This window comes from Prionailurus viverrinus, chromosome F2, assembly GCF_022837055.1.
Source record: "Prionailurus viverrinus isolate Anna chromosome F2, UM_Priviv_1.0, whole genome shotgun sequence".
Lineage (NCBI taxonomy): Eukaryota > Metazoa > Chordata > Mammalia > Carnivora > Felidae > Prionailurus > Prionailurus viverrinus.
The window spans coordinates 82,855,930-82,874,579 of NC_062578.1; the positions used below are offsets into that span (position 1 = coordinate 82,855,930).

General features: G+C 61.1%; 1 protein-coding gene across 1 annotated transcript in view; it reads left to right on the forward strand.

Moving 5' to 3' along the window:
* The window catches only part of IQANK1 (IQ motif and ankyrin repeat containing 1), a 19,463-nt gene continuing 813 nt past the window's right edge, over window positions 1-18,650 (forward strand). The window contains 11 exon segments of the mRNA XM_047841780.1: window positions 1-198; window positions 332-400; window positions 16,258-16,376; window positions 16,506-16,670; window positions 16,778-16,969; window positions 17,042-17,167; window positions 17,649-17,795; window positions 17,797-17,913; window positions 18,016-18,108; window positions 18,310-18,418; window positions 18,503-18,632. Coding sequence (XP_047697736.1) covers window positions 9-198; window positions 332-400; window positions 16,258-16,376; window positions 16,506-16,670; window positions 16,778-16,969; window positions 17,042-17,167; window positions 17,649-17,795; window positions 17,797-17,913; window positions 18,016-18,108; window positions 18,310-18,418; window positions 18,503-18,632 — 1,457 coding nt within the window. The 5' untranslated portion in view covers window positions 1-8.

Genomic DNA, 18,650 nt, shown 5'->3' on the forward strand with positions numbered 1-18,650 from the left:
GGCACCAGATGCGGGCGGCCCTAGGGGTGGAGCAAACAGCGGCTCCTCCTCCCGGAGGCTTCGCAGCACCTGGGCTCGCGGGAGCTGGGGCCTCGGGACCCAGGTGCAGGGGCGGCCCTGCCTGCCGGGCTCACCGGCGCCCCCGCGCGGCAACCCCAGGGACGATGCTCTGCTTTCCGTGGAGGGCTGGCCCCCGGGGTGGGCGCTCCTTAAAGGCGGGAGGCAACTTGCTTAGCCAGGAGGTGACTGCACTCGGTGCAGAGTCGCCTCCCGAGGTTGAGGGGAGGGGGAGGGTCCACGTCTCGACCGCGCTGACCGCCCCCTCCCCCAGGGAAGCCGGGAGCGCACCGCCAGCCGCCAGGGCAGAGGGAGACCGGCCCGCAGGCCGAGGCCCCCGCAGGTGAGAGCCTGGGGGCCGGCGGGGAGGGGGAGGACCGGGGGGTGGGCTGGCGGGGAAGGGGCTGCCCTGGGCCGGGACGCGCGTGGCCAGCATGCACGGGAGTGCGCGCGTGTGTGCGAGTGTGAGCGTGCATGCGCGCAGGGGCTCGTGCAGCCGCGCGGCCCTCCCGGGAGCAGGCGGCGCGCGAACCCGGGCCCTCCCTCCCTCTGATGCCTCCGGCCTCCTGCTTTCCCGGGGAGGTGAGGGCTGGGCGGGGTTGGCTCCGTGCCCGCCTCCCAGGGGCGCGGCCTCTCGGGAGTCCCTCTCCCTCCTGCCTTTAACTCCCTGTGGTCGTGTCCGTCCCGCCTCAGCTCCGGCGGCCGGCGGGGGTCCCGGGGCCTGGAGGGAGGCACCGCCTTAGTGTCCCACCGGGCCTCTCCTGCTCACTCCTGGGCGCCTGCGCCTGGGGCCCCGTCCCAGGCCGTCTTCCCTCGCACAGCCTCCGCTGCCGTCTATGGGCACTGACTTCCAGGGCTATGTCTTTACCAAACCGCCCTCCTGTGCGCGATCCCCTATTCGGCTCAGCCCCCCAGCCCTCTCCTGGGTGTCCTCCAACTCGCCAGCGCATCCAAGGGTAGACCCTTCCTCTCTGCTGTCCAGTCTGCCAAGACTGCTCCCTGGTGACCTGAGCCAGAGCCCTCGTGCCCACGGAGAGCTCTTCGTGTTCTCGGTTTCTTTCCCTCCCCTGGCCCTGGTCTCCCGAGTCCCATTTAGCTTCTAGTCTAGTCCCCGGAGGGCGAGCGGGCTCACACCCCACACAGACCCGGTCTTGTGCGGGTGGTGCTGGCCTGGCTCCAGAATGAACTCCCAGCACCGCACCCACACACCAAGGGCCAGGACAAGGAGCCTGACCTTGTCCTGAGGACAGGGGCGGACCACAGAAGGTTTGTGAAAGCTAATGGTTTTATAAAAGCTATATATGCCCAATGTATTCGTCATGGTTCTGGATTACGTACAGAAGGAACATATTCTATGCAGTTTAAGTAGAAATGGAATGTACTGGAAGGATATTCATTAGCTGGGGATTTGGGCTGGGAAAGAGGCAGACGTGATCGGGAGTACAGGACGCGGGCAAGGTCAGACCCTGGACGAAGGCTGCGTAGGATGTCCCTTCTGTCACTGGAAGCCAGTGCTGGCTGGACTGGACTCTGGAGCCCCACGGAGAACTGTCTCTGCTGAGCCCGTGGCCTGGTGTGACTTTTCCAAGACTCCCGGGGAGAAGCTGTCCACACTTAGGTCACACTCTCAGTGTCAGGGGAAGGAGGAACAGACGTCATTCCCTGCCTTCTGTTTCGGTTTCCGGAGCGGGCAGCGGGCTCCCACCGAATTCTCCGGAACAGCACCCAGTCTGACAGGGTGGGAGTCCTGAGCCTCCAGCAGGCCCTGCCACTCGTGTCTGAGGCCAGCTGTTCTGGGGCGCGGGATGAGACCCGACGGGCCCCTGCACTGTGTCTTTCTGCTGTGAGCCGGGGGTTGGGACTGGCACTGGGGGTTAGCAGGTCTGCGCACATGGCACCGTGAGCAGAGCAGGCGGCCCAGCAGGAGCCTCCCCGTGGGCACCCACGTCAGCCAGAATAAATGGCGTCCCCTTGGCACGGAAGTGTGTTCGGGCCTGGGCACCCGGAGGGGAGGGTGTGCGTGGCCCTGCCCTGCTGCCGGGGGCATGTGGCTCCTGAGCCCTGGGACAGTCTCCGCGTCCGTTTGCTAAGCCAGAGCTGCCTCTGCAGCCGGGGGGGGGGGGGGGGGGGGGGGGGGGGGAGGGGGGGCGGGGGCGGCCACAAGGGGGAGCACAGGAGTGTTCTCACGCTCTGGGTTTATTCCGAGAAGTCCCTTCGGAGGGAGTCCTCCCCAGGCTCCTTGCCGCCCCCCAAGTCCCGGACGTGAGCTGCTATGGAGAAGGCCATCAGGCGGGACAGCATCTGATCTGGGTCAGCCTCGATGAGAGGGGCTCATGCTGTTGGGTCCGAGTGTCACCGGCGTCCCCGCCACTGCGGCCACTCCGCTCAGCGCAGGCCTGCACGTGAGCACTGGGCGGCCGAGCGGAGAGGCCGGCCGATACCCACGGGTCCCTCGTGCTGTCCACCTGGGTGTTTGTCGTCTCCTCCGCGGCGGGCTGTGTCTGGGCGTGTCACAGTGAGATGCAGAGCCAGCCACCCTTGTGTGGTGCCCCCAGCCTGCTCCTGCTGCGTGCCCATCCTCGTGCCTTTCCAGACCTGCGTGTCTCTGTCATCCCAGTCCTGCTCAGTGTGTGTTCCTGAGGAGCCAGCCAAGCCTTTCACCAGTGTCCTGGGGTCCCATTTTCTGCACACTCCCGGCCACTCTTCCCACCCATAGGGAGGGGTGACCAGGTGCCCCTGGGGGAGCCCCTCCACCGCCGTCTTTTAGGCCCCCCTGACAGAGGAGCGTCATAGGCGGCGATCACATGGCTGAGCCTCCTGTGCATCAAGGCGAGACTCTGCTCCGCCTCCTGTCCTCCCAGGTGGCGAGGCTGTGATCCTGCTGGAGAGAGGACAGGACGGCAGGACCGTGTGGGTCACGGAATGTACTGCGCCTCCTCGGTGGCTCGTTGTTGTCACGCAGTGGATTGCCGCTGCGTGTGCCCCGTGCCGGGGGTCCACGGGCGAGGACCCCAGGCGGCGATTGACCGCCCAGTTTGCACATCCTCCGGTGCCCCAGCCGGACCCCCGCCTCCCCAGGGGCCAAACCACGAATGGTGTTCTGTCCCGGAAGGCAGAGCCTTACTCTAGAGCCTGCGGCCGTCCCCCGGCCTTGCTGACGGCATCCTTCTCCCCACAGACCCCCCGGCAGGGCCAGCCTCGCCTCCTGCCTCCGCCAAACCTCCGGGCCCTGCTGGAGCCGGTGGCCTTTTCTGGGTCTCTCAGTAAGCGGGGTGGGCCGTACTCCCAGGTATGGCCTGTGCTGCTCTCAAGTCCTCACGGGCCTGCCTCTTCCTCGTACAGGGCACAGCCACTTCTCCTTTACCTCGAGATGTCCCAACGCGCCCCGGATTCATGAACCCTCGAGACTTCACCGGTGTGCTTTTGCCTCCGCTGTCTGGAGCTCCCTGGACCGGGGAGGTGCCAGGAGCATCTGGGTTCCCGTGTCCACTGTCTGCAGTTGCTGTGACGGCCAGCACTGTAGCTTAGAAGTCCGACACGGGCCTCGGCGGGTGACAGAAAGGCCATGGCAAGACCGAGATCCTTCCTGGGGCTCCAGAGGGAAATCTGTGTCCTCCCTCCTGGAGGTGCCCGCGTTCCCGGTTCCTGGCCCTTCCTCACCTTCCGGGTCAGCAGTGTGGCATCTGTTGGACCTTCTTTCGAGTCACAGCTCCCTATGGGCTCTTTTGTCTTTCTTCCACCTTTTTTTTTTTTTTTTTTTTTTTTTTAAGCTTGTATATTTTGAGAGAGAGCACATGAGCAGGGGTGGGGCAGAGAGAAAATCCCCAGCAGGCTCCGCACTGTCATCACAGCCCGACGTGGGGCTGGAACTCACGAACCGTGAGATCATGACCTGGGTCAAAATCAAGAGTCAGACGCTCACTGGACTGAGCCGCCCAGGCGCCCCCGTCTCTTCTACTTGTAAGAAGCCTTGTGATTGCATTGTGTCTACCTGCATAACCCAGGGTGATCATCCTATTTTAAGGTCAGCTGATTAGTGCCTTAATTCCATCTTCGATCTTAATTCCTTCCTGCATGTAACACAGCACCCTCGCGGGCTCCAGGGACCAGCACATGGGCGTCTTTGGCAGGGGCATCGTTCTGTCTCCCACGGGCCCTGTGAGCCATAGCGGAGTAGAAGGCAGAGCGTAGCCGGGGTCTTGAGAAGAGATGGTGAAGGGAGACTGCCGCCCTGGCCAGGCCCTCCCGGTGATGGCTGGTGAGGGGAAAGCATGTGCCAAATCAGTCGCCACATACGATCTGCCAGAGGCGGATCGGCTCCCGCGAAGGCGCCGCTTCCGGACGGCAGACCCGACCGGCCCTGCCACCCAGTCAAGGTCACCATGCTCGTGCTCCGTTATCTTCCGCCATTACTCACTTTCTGCAAAGGCCGGATTGGTGAATTCAATGGAGATATTCTGGGGACCCCACTCCCGCTCTCCTCGAGCCTTCCTGCCTTCTTGTCTAAATTAAGGCTTTATTTTTTAGAGCACTTTTAGGTTCCCAGCAGCACGGAGGGGAAAGTACGCAGACTTCACATACACCCCCTGCCCCCGCTCGTGTGCGATCTCCCCAGCTGTCCGCATCCCCGCCAGAGTGGTACCTGCGTCCCAGTCAGTGAACGGACACGGGTACCTGATCGTGATGCCTCGTCAGCAGCCGGCATCCACAGTTTACCTCAGGGCTCACTCTAGGCCCGCACATTCTGCGGGTTTGGACAGACGTGTGATCCGTGTGCCCGATACTGAGAGTGTCACACGGAGTAGCTTCACGCCCTGAATCCTCTGTCCCTCCCGTCCCCCCGGCCCCTGGCCCCCACTCGTCTTTTACCGTCTCCACGGTTTTGCCTTTTCCAGAATGTCACAGACTTGGAATCGTACCGTGCGTAGCCTTTTCGGACTGGCTTCTTTTACCTCGTAATATGCATTTAGGGTCCCTCCAGGTCTTTTCACGGCTCGACAGCCCGTTCCTGCTTAGTGCCGACCCACATCCCGTTGTCTGGATGGACCACAGGTTGTCCGTTCACCTGCTGACGGACACCTCGGCTGTTCCAGGGTTTGGGGGCTCTGAATGAAGCCGCTGTGAACACCCGTGTGCAGGTTCTCGTGTGGACACAAGTTCTCATCTCCTTTAGGTAATAAGCAGCAAGGAGTGTGACTCCAGGATCACGTGGCCAGAGCATGTTTAATTTTATAAGAACTCTCCAGACTGTCTTCCAAAGTGGCTGCCCCATTCCGTTTTCCCACCAGCCACGAGCGAACGTTCCTGTGGCTCCTGTGGCTCCGCGTCCTCACCAGCATCGGGTGTTGTCGGTGCTCTGGATTTTGGCCGTTCTAGTAGGTGTGCGGGCGGATCTCGTTGTCTTAATTTGCATTTCCCAGATAACATGTGATGTGGAGCATCTTTTATATGATTGTTTGCCATCTGTTTATCTTCTTTGGGGGACTCGTCTGTTAAGGCCTCTGGCCTGTTTTTTAACTGTGTTGTTTGTTTCCTTCCTGCTGAGTTTCAAGAGTTCTTTGTATACTCTGGATAACGTGGGTTTTTTTTTCTTTTTTTAAGTTTATTTATGTATTTGAAGAGGGAGAGAGCAAAACAGGGAGAGCGAGAGAGCGTCCCAAGCAGGCTCCTTACCGTCAGTGCCAAACCTGATGCGGGACTCAAACTCAAGAACCGCGAGATCCTGACCTGCGCCGAAATCACGAGTGGGCGCCCCGTGTGACATGCTTTTACCAGATGTGTCTTTTGCAAATATTTTCTCCCGTCTGTGGCTCGTCTTCTCACTCTCTGACACTGTCTTTCACAGAGCAGGAATTTTTTAAGTGAATGAGGTCCAGCGTATCAATGATTTCCTTTCTGGATGGTGCCTTTTTTTTTTTTTTTATTTATTTAAAAAAATTTTTTTTTAACGTTTTATTTATTTTTTGAGACAGAGAGAGACAGAGCATGAACAGGGGAGGGGCAGAGAGAGAGGGAGACACAGAATCAGAAGCAGGCTCCAGGCTCCGAGCCATCAGCCCAGAGCCCGACGCGGGGCTCGAACTCATGGACCGTGAGATCGTGACCTGAGCCGAAGTCGGACGCCCAACCGACTGAGCCACCCAGGCGCCCCTGGATGGTGCCTTTGAGGTTGCATCTAAAGATGGTCAGCATACCCACGGTCATCCAGGTTTTGTCCCGTGTCATCTTCTAAGAGCTTTATAGTTTTGCATTTTACGTTCGGGACTGTGATCCATTTTTTTTTTTTTTTTTTGAAAGATTTTAGTTTTTTAAGTAATCTCTCCAGCCAGTGTGGGGCTTGAACCCACAACCCCGAGATCAGGAATCGCACACCTCACCGGCTGAGCCGGTCGGTCGCCCCCGGTCTGTGATCCACTGTGAGTGAATTTCTGTACAGTGTGTGTAGCTGTGAGCCTACTTTCTCTCCCCCTTTGCACGTGGGTGGCCAGCTGTCCCTGCCTGTTCGTTGGAAAGGCGGCCTTTGCTTCTTGGTAAAGATCAGTTGACTATGTACGTGGGTCCCTCCAGGCCTTGGTGTCGCTGCTGATCTCTCCGAGTCCTCCGGGAAAGCAGTGTTTCTATCTTGTCCACCGTCTTGGTCGGGAGGAAGTTTCCTGGGGCCCCGCTTGGCTCTTCCTGCCGTAATGGCCCCGCCGGTCAAGGCGCCGAGTTGAGCCTCCCGCCAGCGGCTGAGCAGACCCATCCCAACGTACAGGTCGGATCTGTAGACCTGCCGGACCCGGGGGAGACGACTCAAGCCACGGTGCCTTCCTCGCGGACGCCCCTTCTGCCAGCAGAGGACCCTGACGCTGCTGCAAAGCTGCGGGTGGCGGTGGCGGTTTAGATACCACCCCCGGGGGTCCTCTGAAGGTCTACACCCCACCCCCCTCTGCCCAGTGTGCGCTTCGTTCAGCCACAGGGCCACGGACCCCTCTGAGGAAGGACTGGAAGAGTATTCGGTGTCGGGACAGAGCTTGTGGCTGGGTCCTCCTCCGAGAGCGGCTCCGCCTTTGACTTTGGCGCTGGTCTGGGACCGCGGGCGACTGTGATGGCTGACGCCAGATACCTGATCGCCAGAGCCTGGGGTTATTCTGACTTTACAGATCGAACGGTGCCCCGCACACTGCCCACGTGTCCCGTTGCACGTCAGGGCGCCCTGACCACCACTCTGCCTTCTGCCTGTCACGACGGCATGCTGCAGCCACTTAACCTCTTCTCTTCCAGAAACTGGTCATTCCCCTCGGAGTCGCCACTGAGCTCCGCAGTCACTCACAAGCGTCTTTCTTCCTTTTGTCTTTTTAAAGTAATTTTTAAAATGAGCTTGTTTATTTTTTGAGTGGGGGGGGAGGGAGGGAGGGAGAGAGAGAGAGAGAGAGAGAGAGAGAGAGAGAGAGAGAGAATCCCAGGCAGGCTCCAAGCCGCCAGCACAGAGGGCGATGCGGGGCCCAAACCCATGAACCGCAAGATCACCACCCGAGCCGAAGTCAAGAGTCGGAAGCTCAGCTGAGCCACCCAGACACCCTCTTCTTTCTTTTTTCTTTTCTTTTTTTTTTTTAATTTTTTTTTTTCAACGTTTATTTATTTTTGGGACAGAGAGAGACAGAGCATGAACGGGGGAGGGGCAGAGAGACAGGGAGACACAGAATCGGAAACAGGCTCCAGGCTCTGAGCCATCAGCCCAGAGCCCGACGCGGGGCTCGAACTCACGGACCGCGAGATCGTGACCTGGCTGAAGTCGGACGCTCAACCGACTGCGCCACCCAGGCGCCCAATCTTTCTTTTTTCTTTTCGAGTGTATTTATTTTGAGAGAGAGAGAGAGACAGAGCACGAGTGGGGGAGGGGCCGAGAGCGAGAGAATCCCAGGCAGGCTTAACTGACCGAGCCGCCCAGGTGTCCCCACAAGTGTCCTTCTTACTGTTTTAGCGCAGGGGGTGCCCCAGGATCCCAGTCGGCGGAGGCTTTGTAGACTCACATCGACCGTTTCCTGCAAAAAAGAGTTTTTTGAAAGCCGGCTGTTTCTTCCTGGAGCCGGCTTGCACTTCCCCGCCCGTCTGCTCGGACCCTTGGCTCTGATTATGGGCCGGGTGTGGTGAGAGGTCACGGGGGCCTCGCCTCTCAGGGCGGCTGCTTCAGCGGAGGCCACCGCCTGGTTCAGAAGACCGGCCTCCTCTGACACGGAAGCCGCAGCGTGGCCGGGGCGGTGTGAGAATGCGCAGCAGACGGGGGAGAGCAAGCCCCTTCTCCCTCCTCTTGCTTTCGGCCCCCCTCTTGCGCCCCAGTTCCACCATCTCCTGTCCACGAGAAGCCCCCGCTGTCACTAGAGGACCGCGGTGGTGTTTTGGGGCCCCGGTGCTTGGTCCGAATTCTGGCCCCCGCCCTTCCTCCGGGGCCGAGTCCCCCTCGCAAACGGGGCCGTTGGGGAGCTTGGAGGCGGGTTGAGTGCGATGGGCTGCAGGGTCCCCCCCGAAGGCATCCAGGCCTCCTGTTCGAGCACAGGTGCCGGTCTGGTTCGTTGCGACGGTCTGGTTCGCTGCTTCTTGCCACGGATCACGGGCATCTCCCTTCCTGCTGGCCAGGAGCTCGGTACCATGGTCAAAGATGAGAGCGGGACCAAACCGATTGTGCGATTGTATCTTTTAGGGTCTGTTCTGGTACCAGGTACTGTCCCCGTCAGAATGCCCTCCAGGAAACAGAAACTTGCTAAAATCAAAAGACAGACTTTAATAGGACAGTTGGTTGAACAGCTGTTGGGAGTCTAAAAAATCAGGAAGGGACCACGGAAGCTCACAGAAATAAGCCTCAGAAGTGGCCATCTTCCCTGGGCGGGCAAGGGGCTGTCGAGGGGACGGCCGAGCTCAGGAGCTTGTGGGAGGCCGGTACCTGGGCGGCTGTGCAGGCCAGGAGCCCAGCGGCGGGCCCCCAAGAGCTGGGCTTCCGCCTCTGAGTGGGCAGCGGAGGCCCGGCCTCGGGGCACCTGCAGGCTGCCGAGGGCCGCCTAGATTTCGGAAGGGTGGCCGTCCCAGACCCCACACTCAGGACGCGTGCAAGACTCACTTCAGTTGTCACCTCCCCAGAAGTCAGAGCCTGGAACGCCTTCGCTGCACCCGCACGGAGGCAGGGGTGGGGTGGGGGGACCCGGGATGATGGGCCGCGCTGCAGGGGCGTCCCTGCCTGCGTCTCTGGTTACTTCATCAGGCTCCTTTTCCAAGGCCTGCGGCAGGGGCGGGAGAGATGCTGGGCTCCTTGGCCTGCAATGAGTCTCGTGCAAATTCTATTTCACTACCCTTCTGCTTGCTCGAGCCACTTGTGTATTTATGTTCTGTGATCGTACCTCCAAATTTTGAAATATGTCTGTCACTTTGAACAGTTGTGTGCTAAAAGTAACAGGAGTGACAACCCAGAAGAACTTTTTTTATTTTTTTTCATTTTTTGTTGTTTAGAACTGTTTTAATGTTTATTTATTTTTGAGAGAGAGAGATAGAGTGTGAGCAGGGGAGGGGCAGAGACAGAGGGAGACACAGAATCCAAAGGAGGCTCCAGGCTCTGAGCTGTCAGCACAGAGCCCGATGCGGGGGCTCGAACCTACAAACCACGAGATCGTGACCTGAGCCGAAGTCGGACGCCTGACTGACTGAGCCACCCAGGCGCCCCGAATGTTTTCTTTTTAAAGTTTATTTAAGTAATCTTTACATCCAGGGTGGGGCTCGAACTCATGACCCCGGGATCAAGAGCCACACGCTCCACCGACTGAGCCCACCAGGTGCCCCCGGACAACTGGGTTTTTGTCACTGCACTGAAGTAGCCACTTGTGGCCGACGTTTCCCGGGCTAGGACAGACATTGGCCGGGTTAAGAGTCGCAGCCATGACCGGTGCTAAGTGCTGCCTTGATGGGTTCCATTAACGGGAAGGCGCGTCTGGAGCGGCAGGTGCGACTGAAGTGGGCTTCTGATTAAGCGCACCGTCACTTAGTCGCCGTCCACACACTCCGTCGGCTGCGGTGCGAAAACCGAAGACCTTAGTTCCTCCGCTGTGCCGTGAATCTGTACATGCTCTTAATTTTGCTGTCTTTTCTTTGATTGGCTCTTCTGGTAGGAAGTTCACGGCTCTCCCACTTGGCTTTTCGTACAAGAACAGTGACGATCGTCACACTTACCGCCTGCTCACCGCGGGCGAGCCCCTGCCCTAAGTATTTTGTATCCGACTAACCAATACAGAGAACCCAAGCCAAAACCCCGTGAAGCAGGTGGGGACGGTGGTGGTGGTTTTCCGACGCACACGGCCGAGCCCGCAGTTGGTGCTTATCTGCCTGTCCCGCGTCTGTGAGGCACAAGAGGTCGTTTTAACAAGGTCTCGGACGGCCCCTGAGGCCTCCATCTGGGAACTTAGGGGTGTTCATAGCGCGTCGCTCTCTCTCGAGGACCCCGTAATTCTTGAAGCGTCCGTGTTCTTCCGATCGGACCTTCTGGCGATGGGAGGATAGAGAGAGAAGCACCAGCCGTCGGGGGGCGCCGGCCGGAGGGACGTCCACAGCCGATGGTCCCAGCCGTGCAGGACAGGTGCACGCCTATGAGATAGCACCCCCAAGCCCACGCACTCATACGAATCTGAAGCCGTGCCGGAAAATCAAAGGAAAAAGCAACACATCACCCACGCGCCCGCTGTTCGGAACGAGGCGGCGTGGACACGCGTGATGTCCAGTTCTGCCCCCCGCCCCGGCCCCCTGTGCGGCTCCGGACGACTTCGCGTGCCGGGAGCCCTGGCCGGCGGGGTCCGTCTCCCTGTCTCGCCTCCCCTCACTGTCTTTCATCCCTGTCGCTAATCGTGGCTGCCTGGAGCTTACCGGGGCCGATGGGAGGGTCGTGCCCAGTCACAGGAGAGGACTCCCCAGACCCGGCCCTGCCCGTGGCTCTGTCCTCGACGCGGGGCTGAGTTCTCACCGCGCGTGTCCCTCAAACGTCCCCTCAATTTTGCCCCGCGCTATTTGGGATTTGAAAGAGTTTCCGTTTCCATCCAGGTGGTCGGTCCTCGAAGCGCGGACTTGCCCGCTTTCCCCTTCGACTTGCAAAACGAATTCTCGTGCTCCGAGCTCGTCTTTGTCAAAAGCAGCCAGGGGCGCGCTGCCAACGTGTGCTCCCAGCTGGCACCCTGGCGCCACAAGTTCACGCGGTGCCTCGTGTGTCCCAGAGGGCGTCCTCTGCGCGCCCCCCCGCCTCGGCCCGAAGCCCGGGCCACACGGTTCAGTCTGAACGTCTGCCACCTGCTTCTGAATCGGTCAGGATGGGCCGGGCCTTCAGGAACAAGTTTCTTGGTTTCAAATGGCAAAAGCTTACTCCCCACTCGGGCTCTGCCGCGCGGCCCGACCCGCGGAGGAGGCATCGCCCTCGGATAGCGCTCTGCGCCCTCTGACCGCGCGGCGGGACACACGCGCGCCGTGAACATTTGCTTCCACGTACTTTATCGTTTTCCTCGTGTTTTGCCCTCTGACACGCGGCTTATTGTAAAACGTACTTCAGAATTTCTAAATATATGGGTATCCCTACTTGATTTTTCCTTATTTGATCTTAACCTTAACCGTGGTGACAGGTGATGAGGTTTGGGGGTGACGGTGGGGGTTCCGGAGCCCACCGCCGAGAAGGAATCCTGGAAGTCATCTTTGGTGCAAGAAGGTGATTTTAGTAAAGCCCGGGGCCAGGACCCGAGGGCAGGGAGAGCTGCCTGGGGTGGTGCAGAGAGACTGCTCGTGTACTGTGCGGTCAGTCGGTCGGTCGGTCGGGGGATGACCTCAAGAGGAAGTTAATTGAAGGGATTTCCACATCCTAAAGAGGATTCGAGATTCCTGGAGGCCCAGCTAGTGTCGAGCCGAGGTGGTTTTTCCCTCTAGCAAAGCATTAGCCCTGAGGCAGGAGGGAGTTTCTGGAGATGAGGCCATTGAGAAGACTGCCTTTTTCCTGGAATTTACTTGGAGACTCAGGCCCTGCAGGACTGTGATCTCTATCGGTTAAGCCTTGGTTTCCTTTCCTCTCCTTTGTCCTTGGGCAGCCCGGAGGGCCTGAGGAATGTCCCACATAACCCACGATGGGGGGGGGGGGGGGGAGGTGCTAGCTTGTGCTGGGCCCCGGCCTGCCCCGTGCTCCCTGTCAACAGGGTTCAGTGGTGACAGAGTCCCGCGGTGACGGGGTTCGGTGGTGACTGGGTCCTGCATTTTCAACGTGTCGGCCAGGCAGAGTGTTAGCCGTAAAATAGACGTTTCCTGTGTCGTTACACACGTTATGGTTTTATTTATTAACGTTTATTCAGTTTTGAGAGACAGAGAGTGAGCGGGGGAGGAGCAGAGAGAGGGAGACACAGAATCCGAAGGAGGTTCCAGACTGAGCCGTCAGCACAGAGCCCGACGCGGGGCTCGAACCCGTGAACCGCGAGATCATGACCTGAGCCGAAGTCGGACGCTTCACCAACTGAGCCCCCGGGCGCCCCCCTAGTGCCATTTTAGATTCGTCGGCTGCTCTTCATAGTTTTGCTCGGTGCATTTTGAGGCCTTGTCAGCAGAGGTGGACGTCTTTGTAAGAGCCATACTGCCTGGCAGACTGCTCCCTCCCCTTCTGGAATGTTCTTTAGCTCCAGAGACGCCTGTTGCCTTAGACTTTACTTACCACTCGCAGTTGGGCATAACTTTGTGTTTTCTGTTGCTGCCTTGACAAATGGCCACAAACTCAGTAACGGAAGACAGCTCGCGTGTGCCGTGTTGCACTCCTGCGGCCCGGGCGTGTGCGTGTGCCTCCCTGTGGCCTTCTCGCGGGGCCCACAACAGCGATCCCCGTCTGCCGAGGGGGAGCCCTGTAGAGCGTGGGGTAGCCACGGGGCGCAGTGCCCACTGCCTGCACCACACGGACGGCACCCCTGTTCCAGGAGGGGGCCGACACGGGGCCCAAACTGCTGGGCGCCACCCCAGGCGTGCCTGCCAGTGTTTCTATACTAATCCTGCCGCGGTCACCTGTCCTGGAGTCTTCAAGTCCGGTGGGACTGTCCCCCGTCCTGACATGGTGCGGACCTCGGCACTTTGAACTACCCCTGCCCTCCTCTGGGCACATGCCCCGGTGTTGTGCGTGTCCTAACTCAGCCGTGTTTGCGACGGCAGCGCTGTCTGGGGAGCATCTCCCCCGCACGTGCGTTCTCTCCGTGGACCCTGCCCCTGCCCCTGCCCCTGCCCGCACCCGCACCCCTGCTGGGCTGCTCTGCGGCTGCTGAGGCCCTTTTGTGTGTCCAAAGGTGTGTTTGTTTTGCCTTAATTTTTTCTTTATCCCTTTGAAGGTAATTGACCTTTTTTCCTTTAATTTGAAGACTTTTCTCGCCGTCTTTAGCTTTCAGCGGTTTTACCGTGGCGTGCTGTGGGTGTGAGCCCCTGCTTGTTTTCCACGTCTTTTGTTAGTTTTGAAAAGTTTTCTCTGAATGTTGCTACCTCATCCCTGTCCCTTAAGCTTGCAACTTGAGTTACGCGCGTGCTAGACCTTTCCTCTGGCCTCTGCACCTTTAACCTGGTGTCTCCGTGTGTCTTGCTTCCAGTTTTGTTCTGTTTTCAGCCGTGTCTCATACCCCATTGAGCTTGCTCGTTGAATTCTCAACTTCAGGTTTTATATCTTTACCTTCTCAGATTTCCATTTAGTTCTTTATTATTATCGTTTCCAGTTCTCTGCCCCAATTTTTTTTATTAAGTTTATTTATTTTGAGAGAGAGGGAGAAAGCGTGAGCAGGGGAGGCGCAGAGAGGGAAAGAGAGAGAATTCCAAATAGGCTCTGCCCTGTCAGCACAGAGCCCAACACGGGGCTGGAACCCACGAACCGTGAGATCGTGACCTGAGCGGAAGTCGGACGCTTAACCGACTGAGCCACCCAGGTGCCCCCCATTTTTTTTTAATGTTTAAAAAAATTGTTTTTTAATGTTATTTATTTTTGAGAGAGGGAGGGAGACTGGAGGAGGGGCAGAGAGAGGGAGACAGAATCTGGAGCAGGCTTCAGGTTCCGAGCTGTCGGCACAGAGCCGGACGCGGGGCTCATGACCTGAGCCGAAGTCGGACGCTGAACCGACTGAGCCACCCAGGTGTCCCAAAGCTTTTTAATTTGTCTTTAATTCTGAGAATGTGTCACTCAGACATGAGGTCCGCGTCCAAGAACTCCTTCCTTATTTGCTCTATCTGGGTTTATTTCTGTTGTTCATCATTTTCTTTTTCAGTAAGATGGTGTTTCTTCATTTGCCTGATGATTTTGGTACGTGGCACACAAAACATTCTGGAACGTGCCAAAGCCCTGGGCAGCACCATCCTCCTGCAGGGCCCATTTGTTTGGTCTGGGGCAGGCATCAGGTGTGTGTGTGGGGGGGGTGGGCGGGGGCGGCTCCAGATCTGGATCCCGTCAAGGACTGATTGATTTGCTGGGGCTTCTGTTCCGCGTCCCCAAGACTGGCTCCTTCAGGGTTCCCGCCCAGCGTGGCGCCACGTGAGATGGGGGCGCTCACTGACATTTGCGTTTCAGGGAAGCAACGGGTCCTTTTCTTCCTGTGCGGCTCCCAAATCGCCTTCTGTATTTCCATTAGCGGAGCCTCAGCCCAAAGCCTTCCGGGCGCGCTCCGGATCACGTGCAGGTTTTGTCCCCCTGGCGCCGCGAGTTGCCCGACGCCCTGCTGGGTCTGCGGCCCCCTTCCCGGGGCGGCCGCTCCCCCTCCCCCTTCCACTGGTACCTGCGAGGCAGTCACGCTGTCGTCCTGTCTGTCGGTCTGAACGCCCCGCTCTGCCCCCGGGAGAAGAGTCCCTGTGGATCTTCGGCTTCTCTTTTCCCTTCAGTTTTGTGGACACCAAGTCCCTGACCCGTGACCTTTCCTGTGGCCGGGAAGCGTCTTAGGAGAAGCCCAAGTCGGCTTCTCTTTCGATCCGGAGGGTCGAAGAACTTTCTGGCTGTCGTTTGAAGGTTCAACGACCTAGTTGCGGTGCGCCTGATGCCAGACGTCCGTTTCCCGGTACGTTTTTCTCGTCACCCGCAAGACCCAGGTCAGGAGATCTGTTGGTGTTTTATCTCTGGAACGCGGAGACCACAACGGGGAGACCTCCGGAGACTCGGATAATCCTCACGTTTCATCGTTCTCGCCTCCCTCTCTACGCTGTCTCCGCTTGTCCACTTTCCGCCGCACCAGCTTTCTGGCCGCCCGGCCTCGCTCACTGTCCCCGCCCCTCGACTCCTTGTCGCACCGAGTCCCTCTCAGGCTCTTGCGCGGCTCTGGGCGCTTTGGGTGAGCGGCCTTCGTGGCCCGACGCCGCGAGGTCGCGCTGCGGTGGCCCTGCCACACTCAGGCGTGGCTACCGCCCTGCCGCTCTGGCGCACGACTCCAGGAGCACGTGCCGAGCACTGAGTAACTTTTGGGAGCCCGCAGGGGCCCCGTGGGGTGTCACCGTCACGGTTACCCCGTTTTGCAGAAAGGGACGCGGAGGCCCAGAGACGTGAACCCACCCGACCTCAGGTGGGCAGGGGGCCAGGGCACGGGGTACGGACTCTCGTCCAGTGCGGGTCGGGTTCCCGTGCTCCCTGCGGGGTGCATAGCCCCCCACGGAGGCTGCGTGGGGCCTGGAGCTCGGGCCGCAGGCACCTTGGGCTCCCTCTTCCGAGTCCCCGTGGGCTTGTGCCCGCCCTGCCCAGCCCCTGCATGCCCAGGCGGGGCCTGTGGGGGGCACGTGGGGGCTTCTCTGCCCGAGGCCATGTTTCTCACCATTCCTCCGGTGCCCACTAGCTTCTCCGGCTGGTCTTCCGCAGCGGGGGTCTCTGGGGGTCCCAGCTGTGTCTGGGATGGGGCAGGTCAGGAGTTGGGGGCCTAACTCTACCCTCGCCTGTGGGTCCTCCTCCACCTCTGCTCTCGGCCGGTGGATTATTCCCGAGTGGCCACATTTGCCAATTTTAAAGATTTTATTTTGAAGTGACCTCTCCACCCCACATGTGGCTGCGACTTACAACCCTGAGATGGAGAGTCACTGCTCTACCATCCAAGCCGGCCAGGTGCCCCTGTGTTTGCAGATTTTAGAACATTTCCGTCCTTTGGTGGGGTGAACCTGGAGGTCTGGCACGCCTGGTGTTGGGGTCCCAGCGGCTGCGTGACCCCCGAGCCCTCTCTCCACCCCCAGGGCCCGCCGCGGAGGATCGAGCGGCCACGGTCATCCAGTGTGCGTTCCGGCAGCTCCTGGCCCGCCGCCGGCAGGAGCACCGCAACTACCTGCAGCGCGTTGAACGGCTGGAGAGGGAGGTGAGGCGGCCGGGCTGGCTGGGCCCGGAGGTCCGATCCCAGTGGCGGGAACTCTGCACAGCCGAGGTGTGACCGCGGGGCGGCCGGTGACCCGGGGCGCGCGACTCCTCGGTGCGGGTCTGCCCGCAGGCCTTCGTGGCCCTGGTGCGGAGGGAGCAGGAGGCGGCGCGAAGGCGGCGGGAGGCGGAGGAGGCGGCCGAGCGGCGGCGGCAGGAGGATCGACAGCGCGGGGCGCGGCTGCGGGAGGCGGCCTTCGCCGGGGACCTGGGCGAGATCAAGGCGGTCCTGCGGGAGGTGGGAGGCGGGGGGCGGGAGGCCGGAGGCCGGAGGCGGGGGGCGGGGCGAGGGCCGGGGTCGGGGCGCCCCCGGGGCCCGCGCGGTGACCGCGGGCCCGCGCGCAGGTGGACGAGCTGCTGACTCGCGAGGGCGTCGGCCACGACGAGGCGGGGTTGGCGCTGCGGCGGCGGGGGCGCGTGGCTCTGGTGGAGAGCGAGGACCGCGGCGGGAACACGCCGCTGTCGGAGGCGGCGGCCGGCGGGCAGGCCCTGGCCATCCGGCTGCTGGCGGAGCAGGGCGCCAGCCCCAACAGCAAGGTGGGCGCGGGGGCCCGGGGCGGGGGCGGGCGCCCGTGGACCCCGGGCCTCGCTCAAGAGCCCCTGGCGCAGGGCGCCTACGGCCGGACGCCGCTGTACCGGGCGGCCTTCGGGGGGCACCTGGAGGCTGTGGAGGCGCTTCTGGAGCTCGGGGCGGACCCCCGGGTGTACGCAGAAGACGGTAGCACCCCCGAGCAGGTGTGTGAGCGTGGCTGGAGCACCGCCCCGCCCTCCTCGGTCGTCGGGGGGTGGGGGTGGGGGTGTGGCCCTGGCCCCTGGAGAGGGGGGGGAGGCTTGAGACGAGGGGGGCGCGGGCGGTGTTCTGCGGACGGACAGCCAAGAACGGGAACCGAAGGCTGGAACCCTCAGTGCCAAGGGTGACCCGGGCAGTGGACGCCTGCGTCTGCAGGGGGCCTGGGGAGGGAGGAGGGACTGGGGGTGGGGGTGGGAAAAGGAGTCCTGCTCGGTCTTGGGAGGGAGGCCCGGAGGACCCTCGGGGGTCCCAGTCTTTGGGGGGAGCTGCACCATGACGGTCAGGGCTTCGGGGGCCCTCGGGGGGGTGAGCTGTGACAGCTCTGCACCCTTTTCTCTAAACGGGAGAGTAACCGAGCCTCCTCCCAGGCCAGGCAGAACACAGGACACACGTGCTGGGCTCCTCACCGGCGTCGTCTGTCACGAGGTGCCCTCCCTGGACGCCGTGGTTAGTGTGCTGAGGTCCTGGGACCTAGGCCTCACTGAGGCCATGCTGCAGAGCATGGAGGCCGAGCGGCAGCGCCGGGCCCGGGAGGCCGAGAGACAGGAGGCACAGGCCCAGCGGTGCGGCCGGCGGGGGGAGGGTGGGGGTGGCGGCAAGGGGCGGCTCTGAGCGGGCTGTCCCCTCCCCCACCAGCCTGAAGTCCCGAGTGCAGCAGCTGGCTAAGGAAGGGCGGCGGCGCCACAGAGAGGTGAGGGGGAGCCTGGCCGATGGGAAGCCTGGGGGTGGGCAGGGAGGCGCTGAGCCGGTTTGCAGGGCTCCAGGCCAGCCTCCCCGGGGCCCTCCCGCCCAGCTGCAGCAGGCCTACTGTGAGCTCAACCAGAGGATCACGGAGCACGACAAGTGTGAAGGGAGGCGCCTGGGCCGCACTGAGCTCACGCTGCAGGTGGGCTTTCTCCCTCTCCGGCCTGGGGCTCTGGGGCAGGGGTCTCCTCCCTCACCCCCCCCCCCCCCCACGAGGGGTGTCACCTTCCAGCAGTGGCCTCCGGGGGTGGAAGGGGGCCCGCTATCCCCTCCTTGGGTGTATGGGGCGCCCTGTGTGGAGGTGTAAAGCCTTGCTCTGAGCGGAGTGGGGCCCCTCTCCCAGGCCATCAAGGACGCGGAGGCCCAAGTGGACAGGCTACGTCTGGAGGCCCAGAAGGCGGAGGAGACGCTGGCCATGGCCAGGCTGGAGCTGCGGGAGCAGACCCAGGAGGGTGGGCGGGGCCCACTCCTGGGCGAGTGGGGGGTGGGGGCGTTGGGTCCTCCTGCCTCACCGTCACCATCCTATGACCCCACAGGGGAGGAGGAGGAGGAGGAGGAGGAGGAGGAGGAGGAGGCAGCGGCGGCGCCGGGGCTGAAATGCCAGGTCACTGAGCTGCACGACGTACTAATGAAGGATGTGGGCGACCGCATCCGCGCGGATGGCAGGTCAGTAGCCTGGGTTGG